The 22356-nt window shown below is 42.6% G+C and overlaps 1 protein-coding gene across 1 annotated transcript in view; it reads left to right on the forward strand.

Moving 5' to 3' along the window:
- Window positions 1–2283: 2283 nt before the first annotated feature.
- The window catches only part of LOC138353092 (uncharacterized), a 78751-nt gene continuing 58678 nt past the window's right edge, over window positions 2284–22356 (forward strand). The window contains exon 1 of the mRNA XM_069305781.1: window positions 2284–2340. Within this exon, the coding sequence (XP_069161882.1) occupies window positions 2318–2340 (23 nt within the window). The 5' untranslated portion in view covers window positions 2284–2317. The remainder of the gene's footprint in view (window positions 2341–22356) is intronic.

The raw sequence follows: 22356 nt of genomic DNA on the forward strand, positions 1-22356 counted from the left end.
ACAATTGATTGACAGTTGAGAGGCGGGTCGAAAGAGCAGAGCTCAACCCCCGCAAGCACAACTAGGTGAATACAACTATGTGAATACACGTTCAAGACATGTTCAAGACATGTTCAATACACGTTCAAGACACGTGGTAAATCAAGAGAACGGGTTGTGTAGTGGATATATGGGCCTGCGAGCCGCTCCAAGCAACAGCCTTTTAGATCAACTTCTCACAAGAGTAGAACTCGTGCAATCGACTACAGGTAAACTACAGGTACAGGTGGCATGCATGACAACACTATCATCTGCTTGCACTATCATGACAAATTGGATACCATGTGCCAATTTGTGCCAGTTTGAGGGATGGAGTAGAGGTACAACCACCAATTTCTTCAATGGAATTTGGAGGATAATATTACCTATTCCACGATGTTTCCTGATATATATATATATGCGAACAAGCCTGAATGGTCCCCAGGACATATGCAACTGAAAACTCACACCCCAGAAGTGACTCGAACCCATACTCCCAGAAGCAACGCAACTGGTATGTACAAGACGCCTTAATCCACTTGACCATCACGACCGGAAATAATGAGGTGATAGCCGAGGCTATATGAACCACCCCACCGCCGGCACTCGGATAGTTATCTTGGGCATAGCATTTTACCAAATCACCTCATTCTTTGGGGCACACGTGAGGAACACAAATGCGAACAAGCCTGAATGGTCCCCAGGACATATGCAACTGAAAACTCACACCCCAGAAGTGACTCGAACCCATACTCCCAGAAGCAACGCAACTGGTATGTACAAGACGCCTTAATCCACTTGACCATCACGACCGGACATAATGAGGTGATAGCCGAGGCAATATGAACCACCCCACCGCCGGCACTCGGATAGTTATCTTGGGCATAGCATTTTACCAAATCACCTCATTCTTTGGGGCACACGTGAGGAACACAAATGCGAACAAGCCTGAATGGTCCCCAGGACATATGCAACTGAAAACTCACACCCCAGAAGTGACTCGAACCCATACTCCCAGAAGCAACGCAACTGGTATGTACAAGACGCCTTAATCCACTTGACCATCACGACCGGACATAATGAGGTGATAGCCGAGGCTATATGAACCACCCCACCGCCGGCACTCGGATAGTTATCTTGGGCATAGCCCAAGTGTTCCTCACGTGTGCCCCAAAGAATGAGGTGATTTGGTAAAATGCTATGCCCAAGATAACTATCCGAGTGCCGGCGGTGGGGTGGTTCATATAGCCTCGGCTATCACCTCATTATGTCCGGTCGTGATGGTCAAGTGGATTAAGGCGTCTTGTACATACCAGTTGCGTTGCTTCTGGGAGTATGGGTTCGAGTCACTTCTGGGGTGTGAGTTTTCAGTTGCATATGTCCTGGGGACCATTCAGGCTTGTTCGCATTTGTGTTCCTCACGTGTGCCCCAAAGAATGAGGTGATTTGGTAAAATGCTATGCCCAAGATAACTATCCGAGTGCCGGCGGTGGGGTGGTTCATATAGCCTCGGCTATCACCTCATTATGTCCGGTCGTGATGGTCAAGTGGATTAAGGCGTCTTGTACATACCAGTTGCGTTGCTTCTGGGAGTATGGGTTCGAGTCACTTCTGGGGTGTGAGTTTTCAGTTATATATATATATATATATATATATATATATATATATATATATATATATATATATATATATATATATATATATATATATATATATATATGTCGTACCTAGTAGCCAGAACGCACTTCTCAGCCTACTATGCAAGGCCCGATTTGCCTAATAAGCCAAGTTTTCATGAATTAATTGTTTTTCGACTACCTAACCTACCTAACCTAACCTAACCTACCTTTTTCGGCTACCTAACCGAACCTATCCTATAAAGATAGGTTAGGTTAGGTAGGGTTGGTTAGGTTCGGTCATATATCTATATTAATTTTAACTCCAATAAAAAAAAATTGACCTCATACATAATGAAATGGGTAGCTTTATCATTTCATAAGAAAAAAATTAGAGAAAATATATTAATTCAGGAAAACGTGGCTTATTAGGCAAATCGGGCCTTGCATATTAGGCTGAGAAGTGCGTTCTGGCTACTAGATACGACATTATATATATATATATATATATATATATATATATATATATATATATATATATATATATATAATATTAATAACATGGGATACACACATAAATGTGTATCCCATGTGTGCACATGGGATCCCTTTGTGTGTATTTATACCTCAATAAACTTATTTCAATTCCAGTTGTCTGTGTCTCTGGTCCAACTGCGTAGACGATGAGACGATTGCGCTCCGACAGGTAAGTAGATTGGTAGATAGATTGTTAAATCGGTAGATAGGTGGGTGGGGGGGGTGCTCGGTAATTGGGTTGATTGCTGCTTGCTTGGCAAATATAGGTAAGCTGTTAGGTAAGATGATAGGCTTAGGTAAACTACCCAGGCAGGTAGGTATTATCTTGAGATGATTTCGGGGCTTTAGTATCCCAGCGGCCCTGTCCTCGACCAGGCCTCCACCCCCAGGAAGCAGCCCGTGACAGCTGACTAAAACACCCAGGTACCTATTTTACTGCTAAGTAACAGGGGCATAGGGTGAAAGAAACTCTGCTCATTGTTTCTCGCCGGCGCCTGGGATCGAACCCAGGACCACAGGATCACAAGTTCAGCGTGCTGCTGTCCGCTCGGCCGACCGGCTCCCTTAGGTAGATGAAAGCTATGTATTAAGGCAAGCTGGTAGGCAGACATAAAGGTAGGGAGGGAATGGGCTTGTTGGTAGAGAAGTAGAGACGAGGATTGGGTATTAAATCATGGTATTACTAATCGTAAACACGTGTATCCTATTACCCAATCTAATTAAATCAAAAACTGCTACTGGTCGTTGTTAGTAAACATCTATATTTGCACTAGTAACGTAACTTTTAAACTATTTAACAAAGGAAAGATAAAACCTAGAGTTTCCCCTCTGATGTATTTATTTATTGTGCACCCCGTACTTATCCTGTGAGCGGTAGCGCAAGAAGGATTAGAGAGGAGACAAAGGGTCTTGCCCTTGTGAAAAGATTAAAGGGTTAATCCCTAAATGGCTCGAATATGGGTTACAGTTTAAGATGTAATGCTCTAGTATGTGTCCATGTATGTGTGTCCATGTATATGTGTCCAAACACTTAATTTCATCTTGATCTCTATATAAGCCTAACAACTAGGCATGCTTGTAGCTGTATTTTTGTATTGAATTGTATCCCCCCCCCCCTAGGCTACAGGTCCCCCCCCCCTCTCTCTAATCTCTAGAAGGGATTTTTGTATATTACAAATAATGATGATTTGCAGCAAAATTTGAAATTCATTTTGACTTTTTAAGTCGAAAATGTGAGAGAAAAGACTTCATGCCTGGATTGACTAATAGTCGTTTTGCAAGATAATGATATTTGAGATCTGATCATAAAGAAAAAATAGTAATTCATTTGTAACATTTAAACCCAAGTGAAATTTAAACTGACAAAAAACGTATTTAATAAATCTTTTTTTAAATCTTCAATGTCATTATTTGTTTTAGGAAAAAAAATATATATCCCCTGCCAAGATTTCAATTGATCACCTGTAAAAAAAAAATTAAAAATCTTGAAGGCACCAAGGTGTTGAAATAGGAAATTTCTGGAAATGAGGTTTGAAGTTATCTTATTTTTAGAAATTAAATAATACATAAATGAGGTATGAAATAATATTTTTTGGGACTTGGCTGTGAACTAATATTTTTGTTGACATTAGGGCTGGAAAGATTTTTTGTTTGTTTTTTGTTTAGCAAGGGTACAAGGTGGTAAATAAAAAAATTTTACACCAAAATTGAAATAATTTTCAAATGAAGATTTAAATCATATTTTTGAAGTCTTAAATTATATTTTTGAGGTCTTAAATTATATTTTTGAGGACTTAAATTATATTTTTGAGGTCTTAAATTATATTTTTGAGGTCTTAAATTATATTTTTGAGGTCTTAAATCATACTTTTGAGGTCTTAAAAAATATTTTTGAGGCCTTAAATCTTTTGAGGTCTTAAATCATATTTTGAGGTCTTAAATCAGATTTTTGAGGTCTTAAATCAGATTTTTGAGGTTTTAAATCATACTTTTGAGGTCTTAAATAATTTTTTGAGGTCTTAAATCATACTTTTGAGGTCTTAAATCATACTTTTGAGGTCTTAAATCATACTTTTTGAGGTCTTAAGATCTCCCGTCCCTCACTTCATCTTACGAGCAGGCTTAGAGCTTTACCTTCTTAGAGCTCAAGTTTAAACGTTACTCTATTTGTTTTCCCTGGAACACGATCCGGCAATCGCTCTACAGCCAGGCTCCCGCACTTATAAGCGTAATGTAAAAATGATGTTACGATAAATACAAAAATATTACGATAAAGCAAAGAATACAAAAAATACCTCAAATGAAAGCAAGAGTCAAAATGTGATAAATATCAGTAAAATGATACAATTATTAATTTAATAAATAATAATAATAATTAATAACTAATTACAGCGATAACAGCAGCTCATTCTAACGAAACACATCTTGATGGCGCTATTAGGTAGCCATTAAAGTTAAGAGCTCTCAACCCCCACACTTCAAAGCCATCCCGCAGCCGGCTGACTGATCCCATTTCATACCACCAGTTCCCCCCTCACTTAAACTGGCGTCCCAAATGACTGTGTGTGACACTTTTAAAAACAGGAGTCCTTCTAATGACTGGCAGCGGCGATCTGTCAAGAAAGACTGCGCCACCCGCTCGCGTCTAATAATTAAGACGTGACACTTAGGCAACTGCCAACGCCCCCAAGACATAACAGGTTGGACATTAGCCTGTGGGAGAGAACGTGAGAACTTCGTCTCGTGTCAGATTGTTTCGTTGAAGTTCTTGAATGGGGTGGGGGGGGGTGGAGGGGATTAGGAAGGGGGATTTTCGGTGGGGAGGAGAGAGAGAGAGAGAGAGAGAGGTGGAAATGGGTATTAGGGGAGGAGCTGGGTATTAGGGGTGGAGTTGGGTATTAGGAGTGGAACTGGGTATTAGTGGTGGAGCTGGGTATTAGCGGTGGAGTTGGGTATTAGGGGTGGAGCTGGGTATTAGGGGTGGAGCTGGGTATTAGGGGTGGAGCTGGGTATTAGGGGTGGAGCTGGGTAATAGGGGTGGAGCTGGGTATTTGGGGTGAAGCTGGGAATTAGTTGAGTATAGGCCAATATCGACCTCTGGAGGCCTATTGAGGCCTAACAATAGCTTATACTCCCTAACCAACAATACTTTAGTCCTAAATACCGTCCAGATTCACGAAGGCGTTACGCAAGCACTTACGAACCTGCACATCTTTTCTCAATGTCTGGCGGCTTTATTTACAATTATTAAACAGTTAATGAGCTCCGGAGCACCAGGAGGCTGTTTATAACAATAACAACAGTTGATTGGCAAGTTTTCATGCTCGTAAACTGTTTAATAAATGTAACCAAAGCCGTCAAAGTTTGAGGAAAGATGTACAGGTTCGTAAGTACTTGCGTAATTGCTTCGTGAATCTGGCCCCAGGATTTAAAGTACTCTCCATTATATGTACGACCCTTTGCAGTAGAGAAATTATTAAATATAATTTCTAACAGTCATACTACTTCATTTAAACTTGTCAAAGATCCGGAAACTTACGGATGTTGTTGTTATAGATTCAGCTACTCTGAACAAGCTCCAAGTAGCACGGGCTATGGTGAGCCCGTAGAGAACTTACCTGGCACAGGAGCGGGGCAAGTAGCACGGGCTATGGTGACCCCGTAGTGGACTTACCTGGCACAGGAGCGAGGCAAGTAGCACGGGCTATGGTGAGCCCGTAGTGGACTTACCTGGCACAGGAGCGAGGCAAGTAGCACGGGCTATGGTGACCCCGTAGTGGACTTACCTGGCACAGGAGCGGGGCGTAAACTTACGGAGCTAAGTGTGTATAAACATTGCGCTTGAGTGATCATAGGAAAAACAAAAGAGAATCGCCCCTTTAGCTGAGAAGAAATGTTTATTCTGATCCCTTACACAAATACTCTCTTCAAGATCATTTTATATTAAGTTTATATTAACAATTATAAACATTTTTTCAACAAAAGAAATGCTTTAAACACCCGTGTGTGAGATGAGTAACACCAGAACCGTTTGGGCAAGTTGTATATTAGCTTGGGCGTATGAGTGATAGTTGCATAATTTACGTATAAAAAACTTGGTAATAGCGGGATATAATTTACAGTTCGTTTGTTATAGCCGCGTGGTTATATAAGAAGCGTTCGTTATAACCGCGTGGTGTTCCGTTCGTGCTTAATCATATAGTGTCACGCGTATAGTCTCATCTGACGCACTGCTTCACGCAGGGGGCCCTCGGCCTGGCCTGCGCAGGGGGCCCTCGGCCTGGCCTGGGCAGGGGGCCCTCGGCCAGGCCAGCGCAGGGGGCCCTCGGCCAGGCCTGCGTAGGGGGGCCCTCGGCCAGGCCTGCGCAGGGGGCCCTCGGCCAGGCCTGCGCAGGGGGCCCTCGGCCAGGCCTGCGCAGGGGGCCCTCGGCCAGGCCTGCGTAGGGGGCCTTCGGCCTGGCCTGCGCAGGGGGCCCTCGGTCAGGCCTGCGCAGGGGGCCCTCGGCCAGGCCTGCGTAGGGGGCCCTCGGCCTGGCCTGCATAGGGGGCCCTCGGCCAGGCCAGCGCAGGGGGCCCTCGGCCAGGCCAGCGCAGGGGGCCCTCGGCCTGGCCAGCGCAGGGGGCCTTCGGCCAGGCCTGCGCAGGGGGCCTTCGGCCTGGCCTGCACAGGGGGCCCTCGGCCAGGCCTGCGCAGGGGGCCCTCGGCCAGGCCAGCGCAGGGGGCCCTCGGCCAGGCCAGCGCAGGGGGCCCTCGGTCAGGCCTGCGCAGGGGGCCTTCGGCCTGGCCTCCGCAGAGGGCCGAGGGCCCTCTTTTTGTTCCTCTCTCTCTCTCTCTCTCTCTCTCTCTCTCTCTCTCTCTCTCTCTCTCTCTCTCTCTCTCTCTCTCTCTCTCTCTCTCTCTCTCTCTCTCTCTCTCTCTCTCTCTCAGCCACCTCAAGACAGGTGAGGTGACCGAAGTTGAGTGTGTGTGAACGAACACCTGAGGGCTGGGTGACAGGTGAGGTGGTCAGGGGGGTGATTATTGTCACCCCCACCCCACACAACCCCCCACCCACTCCCACAATCCCCCACCCACACATCCTCCGGCCCACCCACCCACCCACCCACCCACAGCGTCGACGGACCTAAAAGCTTTTCCAGGCGGGTTCGGCGATTCCCACAGAGTTTAAGGTGTTTTTATGTATGCAAATTATATATAAAAAACAAAGGTGGGATAAGAGGGTGGTGGAATGTGTGAGTTTTTAATTTTTTTTTTTTTTTAGCTCGGGGTTTGTGTTTTTGTGGGTAGGGGGGAGGAGGGGGGGAGGTTACTCATTACCAGCTGAGAGTAATTTGGTGGTCGGTAACTCACCAGAGTGTGAGTCACTCCTGACGCATGAGTGAACGAGCGTCCTCATGCGTGTCACTCACACCTCATTCACGTACGCGCGCGTGCATGCATGCACGCGCGCGTACACACAAGCGCGCACATGTAGACACGTATGTGTTTTCATTTTCATTATTTTACATTTGCTCAGGTTAAACTCTAACAGCCATTTGTTAACTGTTATCCTTCTCATAATTTTGCCATCATCAGCAAACATGAGAGGAATGAGTCTACTCTCTGTATATGATCTTCCAGAGTGTATAGGTACATAAGAATAAAGGTAACTGCAGAAGGCCTATTGGCCTATACGAGGCAGCTCCTATTTATAACCAATCCCACTCATGTACATGTCCAACCTACGCTTGAAACAATCAAGGGACCTCACATAGGCGGCATACAGTGATCTAAAACCCTCATTGGAAAATAGACAAACTGGAAGTGATCATTCACTTAGGGATGAGCATTCCAGATCAGCCATAGAGTTATTAGAACTTTTCAGTGTCAGAGTAGTTAGTAAATGGAATGCATTAGGCAGTGATGTGGTGGAGGCTGACTCCATACACAGTTTCAAATATAGGTATGATAGAGCCCAATAGGCTCAGGAATCTGTTCACCAGTTGATTGACAGTTGAGAGGCGGGCCGAAAGAGCAAAGCTCAACCCCCGCAAACACAACTAGGTGAATACACGCACACAGTTATGGGGGGAGCGGTGGCCGAGCGGACAGCACGCTGGATACGTGATCCTGTGGTCCCGGGTTCGATCCCAGGCGCCGGCGAGAAACAATGGGCAGTTTCTTTCACCCTATGCCCCCGTTATCTAGCAGCAAATAGGTACCTGGGAGTTAGTCGGCTGTCACGGGCTGCTTCCTGAGGTGTGTGTGTGATGTGGAAAAAAATAGTAGTTTAAAAAAATAGAGGTAATTTGTAGTGGTTGAGCCCCATGCACAGATACCGTATGTAAGATAGGGATAGATTAGTGCGTAGTATAATGAGAGGAGAGCAGAGTGGGGAATATAATATCTGATTTTAAAGAGTATACCGACCGTTTTTGAGTCTTATTTGGCTATGTGCAGAGAGACGGTCGGCCGAGCGGACAGCACACTGGTCTTGTGATCCTGTGGTCCCGGGTTCGATCCCGGGCGCCGGTGAGAAACAATGGGCAGAGTTTCTTTCACCCTATGCCCCTGTTACCTAGCAGTAAAATAGGTACCTGGGTGTTAGTCAGCTGTCACGGGCTGCTTCCTGGGGGTGGACGCCTGGTCGAGGACCGGGCCGCGGGGACACTAAAGCCTCGAAATCATCTCAAGATAACCTCAAGATAAACTCAAGATGTGTTGTATGTGGGTGCTTGGAGTTGAGTCCAAGGAACTCCCCTTTGTGTTTATTGGTAATATTAACATTATCTGAAATTGAATCTGATTGGACGATTTGCTAGCAAATAAAATGTAGAAGTTTTTTTCTATGTTTCGTGTAAGTTTGTTAGTTAACATCCATGAGTGGACTATTTTCAATTCACTGTTGACAATATTATTTAGTGTGTGGGGGGGGCGGGCGAAGGGTCAGAATAAACAAAGGTAGTATCGTCTACAAATAGGTTTAAAAATGTTAGAAACATTTGGCAAATCATTGATGTATATAAGAAATAGGAGAGGTCCCAAGATGCTGCCCTGTGGCACCCCTACTACCAGTCTCCGTGGTGCAGTGGTAAGACACTCGCCTGGCGTTCCGCGAGCGTTTGGTCATGGGTTCGTATCCTGGCCGGGGAGGATTTACTGGGCGCAAATCCTTAACTGTAGCCTCTGTTTAACTCAACAGTAAAATGTGTACTTGGTTGTAACAACGATTCTTCGCGGCGGGGATCGTATTCCAGGGACCTGCCTGAAACCCTTCGCGTACTAGTGGCTCTACAAGAATGTAACAACTCTTGTATATATCTCAAAACAAAAAAGTGGTAAAGTGGAGGATGTTATAATTCCACAATTTAAGTGGGATTGTGTCTTTTTTTTTCTTTCTCCTTTCCTGCTACAGGAATTTGTCTCATTTTGTACCACTGTAAAGAATGGTTTTCCTCATAGATTTACCCCTGGGTGGGTTAAATTCCAGAAGCCACCCCTGGTGTATGTCCTATATGCCACCCCTGGTGTATGTCCAATATGCCACCCCTGGTGTATGTCCTATATGCCACCCCTGGTGTATGTCCAATATGCCACCCCTGGTGTATGTCCAATATGCCACCCCTGGTGTATGTCCTATATGCCACCCCTGGTGTATATCCTATATGCCACCCCTGGTGTATATCCTATATGCCACCCCTGGAGTATGTCCAATATGCCACCCCTGGAGTATGTCCAATATGCCACCCCTGGAGTATGTCCTATATGCCACCCCTGGAGTATGTCCTATATGCCACCCCTGGAGTATGTCCTATATGCCACCCCTGGAGTATGTCCAATATGCCACCCCTGGTGTATGTCCTATATGCCACCCCTGGTGTATGTCCTATATGCCACCCCTGGTGTATATCCTATATGCCACCCCTGGAGTATGTCCTATATACCACCCCTGGTGTATATCCTATATGCCACCCCTGGAGTATGTCCAATATGCCACCCCTGGAGTATGTCCAATATGCCACCCCTGGAGTATGTCCTATATGCCACCCCTGGTGTATGTCCTATATACCACCCCTGGTGTATGTCCAATATGCCACCCCTGGAGTATGTCCAATATGCCACCCCTGGAGTATGTCCAATATGCCACCCCTGGAGTATGTCCTATATGCCACCCCTGGTGTATATCCTATATGCCACCCCTGGAGTATGTCCAATATGCCACCCCTGGAGTATGTCCTATATGCCACCCCTGGAGTATGTCCTATATGCCACCCCTGGAGTATGTCCAATATGCCACCCTTGGAGTATGTCCTATATACCACCCATGGAGTATGTCCAATAAATACCACCCCCATTTTCCTATATCATAGTCCTCCTTCGTTTCAGTTATATTAATAATTAACATGCTTTCATTCTCTCCCTCTTTAGCCTCTAGTGTTGAATATTCTATGGCAAAATAGAGGCAACTGAGGGTAGTTCCTGTTTGATGTTCTCATTGTCCTCCTCTGGAGTGAACAGCATTCTAACCTTGCCAAATAATTTTTCCAGCTTACCACCATTTATTGTTAATTACTTAACATGTCTAGCCTTGCCTGGTGATCTCTCTCCCCTTCCCAATTCCCCAATTTTCTTCTGTGTTTCCGCTTCTACATTTGTTTTCCTTCAAAAGTCGAGCACAGTACGGGAAAGTTGTTTGATTCTACGTCTACCAGCTTTTCTCTCCATGTCCTTTACCCCCCTCTCTCTCTCGGGTCCATTGTCTCGCAGTCAACTTGGAGATGACTCAAGTGCCCCATTACTACCATCTTTGCCCTCAGTCTTTATGTAATATTCCTGCCGTAAGGGAAGAATATGTACATGAGAACTTTGTCGTATGCTTTCCTGTTTGGTTTTCTATGGGGGTTGTAAACCCCCGACAACACCACATTTTCTCCCTTCATTAAACACTTCCCGGAGAATTGTCGGGTAATTGTTTTCCTCCTTAATATCACGCATTTCAAAAGCCATGTTCGAATGAAGCAACAGTATCGCACTTTTCGTCCACTTTTACCTATTACTACTTCCTCTTACCTAATATGATAATCTGGGTAATATTGCATCAGTAATTATTAACGTTATTTTAGTCTCCGATACTGCTATTACATCATTGTCCTTCAGCCGAGCCACTGGATTGGCTCGGCTGTATGAGTAAGATGAGGTTGGGGGAGTAGGTCAAAGAATAGGCCTAGATGAATCAAGTAGGCCTACAGCTCTCCTGTAGCTGGGCTTAGTGGTCTCCTTCCGCACTGATGACAACGCACTTCACAGAATCAATAACTCACCGCAGACGTTATCATTCTCTAGCAGAGGTTATCATTCTCTAGCAGACGTTATCATTCTCTAGCAGAGGTTATCATTCTCTAGCAGAGGTTATCATTCTCTAGCAGAGGTTATCATTCTCTAGCAGAGGTTATCATTCTCTAGCAGAGGTTATCATTCTCTAGCAGAGATAATCATCCAGCGTCCGCTTCTCTGTCATGATGGTTTAGGCAATCATGTCAATGAATACTAACATCACCCTTAATAAGGAGTTTATAGTATTTATCTGCCTCCTCGACAAATCGTCTGGCCTTGATTTGTTTACGAAATTATACACACACCCGGGAGGGACACTCAGACGACCAGGACCTGGGCCCAGATTCACGAAGCAGTTACGCAAGTACTTACGAACGTGTACATCTTTCCTCAATCTTTGACGGCTTTGGTTACATTTATTAAACAGTTTACAAGCATGAAAACTTGCCAATCAACTGTTGTTATTGTTATAAACAGCCTCCTGGTGCTTTGGAGCTCATTAACTGTTTAATAATTGTAAACAAAATCGCCAAAGATTGAGAAAAGATGTACAGATTCGTAAGTGCTTGCGTAACTGCTTCGTGAATCTGGCCCCTGATTGACAAATGACCCGGATCTAATGGCTAAGAGGTGCGTGGGTGTAACTGTGATGAGAGAGGTCGATATAGTAGCATCTCTCCTCTCACCGTGTTCACTACAGCCTGATAGTAATATAGGCCTATGCTCTTCCGGCTGTTGTAGGCCTGCATCATTTTTTGTAACCTCTTGCTGTACACCGACAACATGTTATCATACATACAGATTCGAGAACTGCCATTGAAACATTGCAACAAGAACACATATGTGATAACATCCATCTGATCACAAATGTCATATCATTAATGCAAACACTCAAACGTGAAGGCCGTCGGGTACTCATCAATTGGGTGCCAAGTCATGTGGGAATAATAGGAAATAACATTGCAGACGAAGCTGCAAAACTTGCATCTAAGAGATGAAATGTAGACATTTACATACCACAGAGTCTATCACAGATTAAGAAAGTAATTAGAAATAGAGCAAATACAAAAGATGTACAGTGACCGCAACACAGCAGTTACAACATCAGGATCTGCGGGTTGGTACAAGAATTCAACCAACTACGAACCACTTAGTTTGATGAAAGGGAGCAGTAGAGCAACAGAAGTACACTTACATCGCATCAGGCTTGGATACCCATGTGCATGGGAAACAGGCTTACAGGTTCCGGAAGATGAGAGGAAATGTCAACACTGTGGAGAAATGCCCGACAGACCACTGGAACATTATCTATCACAGTGCACAGTTACAGCCACAACAGACCACTGGAACATTATCTAACACAGTGCACAGTTACAGCCACAACAGACCACTGGAACATTATCTAACACAGTGCACAGTTACAACCACAACAGACCACTGGAACATTATCTAACACAGTGCACAGTTACAACCACAACAGACCACTGGAACATTATCTAACACAGTGCACAGTTACAACCACAACAGACCACTGGAACATCATCTAACACAGTGCACAGTTACAACCACAACAGACCACTGGAACATTATCTATCACAGTGCACAGTTACAACCACAACAGACCACTGGAACATTATCTAACACAGTGCACAGTTACAGCCACAACAGACCACTGGAACATTATCTAACACAGTACACAGTTACAAATCCATTAAGATTTCAACTTAGATTCAACAGAGCAGAAGAAGTTTGTTAAACACATGGGACAAAATCTTACTGAAGCGACCATACGAGTCATAAATACTCACATACTCCGCCCAAGTCAAACAGGACAGATAGGATACATAGGATCCCCAGGATACATAGACAGTATCATGGGGACACAGACAGTATCGCGGGACACAGACAGTAAAGACTGACAGTCATGAATATCGTGATGATAAACAGTTAAGTGTCAGCGAAGCCCAACAGTTTTGTGATCATTAATCATTTTGGTTTTCTATTATCTGGACCCAAAAAAATAATCACAGTTCGATCCCCCTGTAATCTGCACCTCCCTCGTAATTTCCGTGATCCGGGGTCTTATTTTACATGAAATTTACATGCGTTTTACACTGGCGTAAATCACTTGAAGGGGGGGGGGGGTAAATGTGTTTCCTCTTGAACTCTGCCAAAGGTGTTCTGTGAGAGAGTGACTTTATTTTCGAGTCATTAGCAAAGGTGCGCTTGTTTACAGAGGTCAGCAGCTGGGTGGCCGGTATGTGTAAATCGTTTACAAGAGTTTGCAGACGGTATGTGACCGACTCGGAGTTCTAGTTCGATGTGTGTGCGTGTGTGTCGTCTTTTTTTCCTGTCCGGACACTGGACGGTTCTGTCCGGACTCTGGACGGTTCTGTCCGGACACTGGACGGTCCTGTCCGGATTCTGGACGGTTCTGACCGGACACTGGATGGTCCTGTCCGGATTCTGGACGGTTCTGTCCGAACACTGGACGGTCCTGTCCGGACTCTGGACGGTCCTGTCCGGACTCTGGACGGTTCTGTCCGGAGTTTGGACGGTTCTGTCCGGAGTCTGGACGGTTCTGTCCGGACTCTGGACAGAGGTTTTGGCCGATACACACCAGAGTATTAGACAGTTGAAAATGCTTCTTGGTGAGCATTTTATGCTGAGTACTGGGTAAAAGGGGATCGACTGGGCACATTACTAATCATAAATCATCATTGTAATGCTTATTTAATAACTCTTCTTTCACTTTTATATGAGATGAGTTATTCCATTTCATCCACGTTATTCTGACTGATTCTCAGAATAATGATAGGTTGTGAGCCTATATAGGCCTATAGGTCTATAGGCCTATAGGTCTCTCTCCTGTGCCATAGACTCCAGGCCTGCCAGGGCTGTCAGGGCTCAGGTGTTTGGAATTTAACGTTTATCATGAGACAAAAACTTACAAAAAACGTAATTAAATTTAACATTTATATGCTTTGAAAGCTCACAAAAAAAATTTTTATCTTTCAATTAAGGAGCTAAAAGGTGCCATTTTATCTTGACGATGACATGGGGCTCCTGATGCCTGAGTGACACTCCTGTGACAGCTGTCACTCCTCTGACACCTGTCACTCATGCCTTCACCTGTCACTCATGCCTTCACGAATACTGACGAGAATTAACGGCAACTAACGGTAGCTAGTTGCCGTTAATTCGTTCCGTAAGCTAGCGGAAACTAACGGAAAGAGACACACATACGGTAATTCACTCAAACATTAAAGATGATTTTTTCCCAATTTAATAAAAGATTTCTTTTGTTAAACGATAAACTCCCCTCCCCCCCCCCACCACCCCCCATCCCCCCACCCCCGTCCAGTCGAGTAGACAGCTGTATACAACATGCGACTCAATACACCAGAACCTTAAGACCCAAAATTCACTGCTTTGGTTCCAATATTTATTTTTTACCATTTATTAAATTTTATGTTAAAAAATAAAGATGCTTCGTGACCGGTTCATAACCTCGGCTCCTCCTGGAGACCGCTGATGCTGTGACGTCTTAAGAGCCGGGAGATGAACGCTGAGATGCTGGTTGCCATGGAGACTATTTCTGAGGCTTTGGGAGTTAGGAAATGTTACGGGAAATAGATCGTGACGCTTTTGTTACCGTCAATGACAGGATGAGGTGTTTTTCGATCCGCAAAATTCGATTCTCTGCCGGGGATCGAACCCTGCAGAGGTTCGCTAGGACTACGACCTCAGATGTTCACTCAGCCGCGAGGTCCTTAGATGTGAAGGGGCTCCTAGGCCCCTACCCCTCGAGCGGTAGGTGTGTGTGTGTGTGTGTGTGTGTGTGTGTGTGTGTATGCGTGTGTGTGTGTGTGTGTGTGTGTGTGTGAGGCGGGGTCCAAGAGCTGAGAGCCAATCCTGCAGGCACAACTAGTAAACACAAAGACACATACACATTGAAATACATACAGCTTACAGAGGCACGTATAAATAGAATAACGTTAAAGACACTTCAAAACCTACATGAGACGAGTTCAAGAGTATGCAGCGCATCCCCTCCCCCCACCACCACAAGGTACATAAATCGAAACTTGAAAACAGACAGACGTTTACAGCGAGACGTCCCAGAAGATTGTGTGACTGTTTTTTTTTTTCTACTGTCAACATGCTTTGAATAAAATAAGCAATACAATAGAGTTTAATTATTTTCTTACAGAAACCAAATAAAAAAATATATATAAACTTAGCAAGTTGCATAGTTAAGAACATTTTCGAACATGTTCCGAACATTTTTCGAACGAATGTGGCCCGAGAACCTGTACGAAACTACTACTTTTGACATTTCTAAAATTTCGGTCAGCCAATGGCTCTAAAAATTTGTCTTTGGGACTGCAGCATGTAGTTTATTGTGCACCCCATACTCATGCTGTGAGCGGTAGTTTATTGTGCACCCCATACTCATGCTGTGAGCGGTAGTTTATTGTGCACCCCATACTCATGCTGCGAGCGGTAGTTTATTGTGCTCCCCATACTCATGCTGTGAGCGGTAGTTTATTGTGCACTCCATACTCATGCTGTGAGCGGTAGTTTATTGTGCACCCCGTACTCATGCTGTGAGCGGTAGTTTATTGTGCACTCCATACTCATGCTGTGAGCGGTAGTTTATTGTGCACTCCATACTCATGCTGTGAGCGGTAGTTTATTGTGCACCCCGTACTCATGCTGTGAGCGGTAGTTTATTGTGCACTCCATACTCATGCTGTGAGCGGTAGTTTATTGTGCACCCCGTACTCATGCTGTGAGCGGTAGTTTATTGTGCACTCCATACTCATGCTGTGAGCGGTAGTTTATTGTGCACCCCGTACTCATGCTGTGAGCGGTAGTTTATTGTGCACTCCATACTCATGCTGTGAGCGGTAGTTTATTGTGCACCCCATACTCATGCTGTGAGCGGTAGTTTATTGTGCACTCCATACTCATGCTGTGAGCGGTAGTTTATTGTGCACCCCATACTCATGCTGTGAGCGGTAGTTTATTGTGCACTCCATACTCATGCTGTGAGCGGTAGTTTATTGTGCACCCCATACTCATGCTGTGAGCGGTAGTTTATTGTGCACTCCATACTCATGCTGTGAGCGGTAGTTTATTGTGCACCCCATACTCATGCTGTGAGCGGTAGTTTATTGTGCACTCCATACTCATGCTGTGAGCGGTAGTTTATTGTGCACCCCATACTCATGCTGCGAGCGGTAGTTTATTATGCACCCCGTACTCATGCTGTGAGCGGTAGTTTATTGTGCACCCCATACTCATGCTGTGAGCAGTAGTTTATTGTGCACCCCATACTCATGCTGTGAGCGGTAGTTTATTGTGCACCCCATACTCATGCTGCGAGCGGTAGTTTATTGTGCACCCCGTACTCATGCTGTGAGCGGTAGTTTATTGTGCACCCCATACTCATGCTGCGAGCGGTAGTTTATTGTGCACCCCATACTCATGCTGTGAGCGGTAGTTTATTGTGCACCCCATACTCATTCTGTGAGCGGTAGCGCAAAAAAGATGACAGGGCATAAAAGTTCCCAATCAATTCATCACCTGGTGTTGTTTACTCTGACAATGTCACCTAATCTACACATCTTATAATTTTAGTCACAGGCAGCAACCAACTTTTTGCTCTGATACATCTATAATCTTGCAGTACATCAGTATACATTGGAGGTAAATCTTTTGTGTTTACACTGAATAATTGTACGTTTTTAGGGTTATGTGAGTGATTAAGTGATACTTTTTACGGTTCTTGGTCTATATTCTATACATCTGATAATATATAAGTATTAATTATATATATATATATATATATATATATATATATATATATATATATATATATATATATATATATATATATATATATATATGTCGTACCTAGTAGCCAGAACGTACTTCTCGGCCTACTATGCAAGGCCCGATTTGCCTAATAAGCCAAGTTTTCCTGAATTAATATATTTTTTCTAATTTTTTTCTTATGAAATGATAAAGCTACCCATTTCATTATGTATGAGGTCAACTTTTTTTTATTGGAGTTAAAATTAACGTAGATATGTGACCGAACCTAACCAACCCTACCTAACCTAACCTAACCTATCTTTAAAGATTAGGTAGCCGAAAAAGTTAGGTTAGGTTAGGTTAGGTAGTCGAAAAACAATTAATACATGAAAACTTGGCTTATTAGGCAAATCGGGCCTTGCATAGTAGGCAGAGAAGTGCGTTCTGGCTACTAGGTACGACATATATATATATATATATATATATATATATATATATATATATATATATATATATATATATATATATATATATATATATATATATATATTTATTTTTAAGATGAATAGGAAAGCCAGGGATATACTGAACATCTTGTTTCTGATTCTTTACTTTAAAATGCATAACGTTTCGAATACTTCTCGTATTCATCATCAGATCTAAAAGAAAAAACAGAAATCACAATCAAATAACTGGTAAACAAAGAACTCATACTGAATATAATTGCCTATTAAAGAAAGGAAAATGATTAAAAAACAAAACACTTAAGCTTACTTAAAGTGATCAATACAAATAAAACTTATTAACTGTCACATAGATAAAAGTTAATTCAAAAGTCCATTAAATTACAAGAGAAATTTTATAACTACTAAAACAAACCATTCTATTAAACTTAGGCGAAGTAATCAACAGGAGTGAAACTTGATAGTTAACACATAGACACTAAACACTATTACATATATTCATATAGTGACTACAATTCTACAAAATATGTATATAAAACACATACAGAATTAACGACAATTATAAAGTACTAACCAAAATCTACTTTAATCATTTAAAGTAGATCGTTTTTTAATCATTTTCTAGTTCCGAACCTAGAACTAACCAAAATCTACTTGAGCACCGGGGAGTATCTTTTAGGACTGGATTACCATTGTCTAAACCAGCATTTTCGGAGATTAGAAACCATTGTTATGAGTTTGATCATTCTCTGCTGGAATCTGATTTTAAAATTCTGGACACTTGTATGAATGGCCAGTCAGATTGGAGAGTAATGGAATCCTTATATATAAAGGAGCTGCGGCCTCTGTTAAATAGCAACCTTTCAGCTGTTCAATTGTACACTGTACAATTGAACATTGTACAATTTGATTACATTGTAATCAAATTACAGGGCACAGTTGGCCCTGTAATTTGATTTATAGTTCATTCTAGTAGTTTAATTTTATTATAATTTTATTTAGTTTACCATGTCTTTGCCTTTTCTTACTTATTTCAAGTCTTGACATTGTACATTATTATAATCTTTTTATTTAGGATATATAATACATTTTTTGGTATTTAGATTTGTTTAATATTTGAGTTTTTATAAGATTTTGGTTAGTACTTTATAATTGTCGTTTATTCTGTATGTATTTTATATACATATTTTGTAGAATTGTAGTCATTATATGAATATATGTAATAGTGTTTAGTGTCTATGTGTTAACTATCAAGTTTCACTCCTGTTTGTGTGTGTGTGTGTGTGTGTGTGTGTGTGTGTGTGTGTGTGTGTGTGTGTGTGTGTGTGTGTGTGTGTGTGTGTGTGTGTGTGTGTGTGTGTGTGTAAATCACGAAAATTAACACGTGATGAAAAATGTGACAGTGTCAGACCACGGAGGAAGAACTGAAACAAGAATTTCCTTAAGTTCTATCGTATATTAATACATCTTCAGAAGGAATGAATCTTCATTTCTTATGAAGATGTAGTTATATACGAAAGTACTTAAGGAAATTCCTGTTTCACTTCTTCCTCCGTGGTCTGACACTGTCACATATATATATATATATATATATATATATATATATATATATATATATATATATATATATATATATATATATATATATATATGGCACTTCTCTTCTAGAAGTGAAATGTGGATACAGTGCAAGAATTTCAGTTATTTTTTATTTTGTAGGAAAATGGTCTGTCATTTCATTCATCGTGAGTATAGAACTGTTTTTAAATTGGCTCATTTTTGTTTCCAGTCTAAGATAAAATGCTCTAGTTTTTGTCCTTGTCTTTGTCCACACAATTTACGATACATAGATCTATATTCCAGCCGAACTTTGAAGAGATACTTGTAGCTGAGTCTTCCTCGAGCTGAGACAACGTCTGTTAGTCTGCTGGTTTTGTTACTTGTTGCAAACAATTGTTTTTTTGTGATACAATTGATTGACACCTGTTTGATGGGGTTCTGGGAGTTCTTCTACTCCCCGAGGCCAGGCTTGACTTGTGAGAGTTTGGTCCACCAGGCTGTTGCTTAGTCGCAGGCCCACATACCCACCACAGCCCGGTTGGTCCGGCACTCCTTGGAGAATATTATCTAGTTTTCTCGCTGGGAGGACGTTGAACAACCGCGGACCTCTGATGTTTATACAGTGTTCTCTGATTGTGCCTATGGCACCTCTGCTCTTCACTGGTTCTATTCTGCATTTTCTTCCATATCGTTCACTCCAGTATATTGTTATTTTACTGTGTAGATTTGGGATCTGGTCCTCCAGTATAATTCCACGTGTATATTATTTGATATATCTCTCGTCTTCTTTCTAGTGAGTATATTTGGAGAGCTTTGAGACGATCCCAATAATTTAGGTGTTTTATCTCGTCTATGCGTGCCGTATATGTTCTCTGTATTCCCTCTATTTCAGCAATCTCTCCTACTCTGAAGGGGGAAGTGAGTACTGAGCAGTACTCGAGACGGGACAACACAAGTGACTTGAAGAGTACAACCATTGTGATGGGATCCCTGGATTTGAAAGTTCTCGTAATCCATCCTATCATTTTTCTGGCTGACGCAATATTTGCTTGGTTATGCTTCCTAAACGTTAGGTCGTCGGACATCATTATTCTTAAATCCTTAACATGCTGCTTACCTAGTATGGGCAGATTTGATTGTGTTTTGTACCCTGTATTATGTTTAAGGTCCTCATTTTTACCGTACCTGAGTACCTGGAATTTATCACCGTTAAACATCATGTTACTTTCTGCTGCCCAATCGAAAACTGTATTAATATCTGCTTGAAGTTTTTCAATGTCTTCAGCAGAGGTAATTTTCATGATGATTTTTGTGTCATCTGCAAAGGACGACACGAAGCTGTGACTTGTATTTTTGTCAATATCTGATATGAGAATAAGGAAAAGCAGTGGTGCAAGGACTGTACCCTTGTACTGAAAAGCAGTGGTGCAAGGACTGTACCCTTGTACTGAAAAGCAGTAAGGTGCAAGGATTTTGATAATGAATGAATCCACTGGTTCCTGTTTGCATTATTCCATTTCAAATTCATCAAAGATTTCTCGCTTAATGTCACTTTTTAGATCTGATGTTTGTTGTTTTAGATTCAGCTACTGGGAACAAAAATTTCCAAGTAGCACGGGCTATGGTGAGCCCGTAGTGGACTTACCAGACACAGGAGCGGTGCTGGAACTCTGTGATGATTTAGATCTGTTTAATAGCCCAAGTTTACATTGAATATTTGAGCTCTGAATGTAGGTCCTCATAGTAGGCCTATCCTGGGAATTCCTCAGATTAAACTGATCGTCTCCTGGCAATAGGCCTATTCAGTGACTACGTCAGAATGGGTTTGGTCCCCACTTAGAATGCAAGCGAAATGCCTATATACAGTAGGCTGTATAGATATTTTTAAACTGTATACTATCACTTAAACTGTATATTTGTCACAAGAGTTTTTTTTAATTTAATGCATCAGTTTCTTAAATAATATTAGGGTGAAGTTGCTGAATTAATACGTCGCTGTGTTTAGGTAGTGTTATATATAGTTATCTTGAGGTTATCTTGAGATGATTTCGGGGCTTAGCGTCCCCGAGGCCCGGTCCTCGACCAGGCCTCCTGTTTGTTACACCCCCCTAGGAAGCAACCCCTAGCAGCTGTCTAACTCCTAGGTATTTATTTTACTGCTAGGTAACAGGGGGCATAGGATGAAAGAAACTCTGCCCATTCTTTCTCACCGGCGCCTGGGATCGAACCCGGGACCACAGGATCACAAGTCCAGCGTGCTGTCCGCTCGGCCGACCGGCTCCCAAAAGCCGCTACTTAAGCTACAGCATTTGCTCGCTGACCAATCAGGAGGTTTACTAGTCCTGAACATGAACCAGGGCTTGAACGGCAACCAGGAGGCCTGGTCGACGACCGGGCCGCGGGGACGCTAAGCCCCGGAAGCACCTCAAGGTAAGGGCTAATGTAAACTCTATCTTCAGTTCTGGTGAACTCCGAGACGCGCGGGAAACCTTTTTGGTGCAAGTTTACCCGTGAATGTCTTGCTTTTTCTGAACACTATACAGTATACAGAGTCAGTATACAGAGTTCTGCACGGTAGACAGTTTACAGGGAGGTCGAGTTTACTGTCCTTTTTTCTCCTGTTCCGTCGTGCCAGCCCGTCTATGCTGGCCTGTGACAGCGATCATTTGCATATGGCAATTGCTTGCAAGATCCGGTGATGGTTTGAACTGCATTTTTTTGCAGTCTTGTTGCTTTCCTTGTTGATGACGTCATCAACAAAGAAACTTGTTCACGACATCAAATTGTGAATGAATTTTATATTTAATCATAATTGCTAATTAGCAGATATTAAACATAATAAAATAAATGTCATTTTGTTAATTTTTTTATTTTTATTTATTTATCCCCCCCCCCATTAAAATAGATTTTTCAAGTTGATTGTGTCCTATCATTTAAATGTTGCAACAATTAATTAAATGTAAGTAAACTACTCTTGACTATTCCACTCAAAATAATTAGCTAAAATAATAGTGATAATATTTCA

Source organism: Procambarus clarkii, chromosome 56, assembly GCF_040958095.1.
Source record: "Procambarus clarkii isolate CNS0578487 chromosome 56, FALCON_Pclarkii_2.0, whole genome shotgun sequence".
In the NCBI taxonomy this organism is placed as follows: Eukaryota; Metazoa; Arthropoda; class Malacostraca; order Decapoda; family Cambaridae; genus Procambarus; species Procambarus clarkii.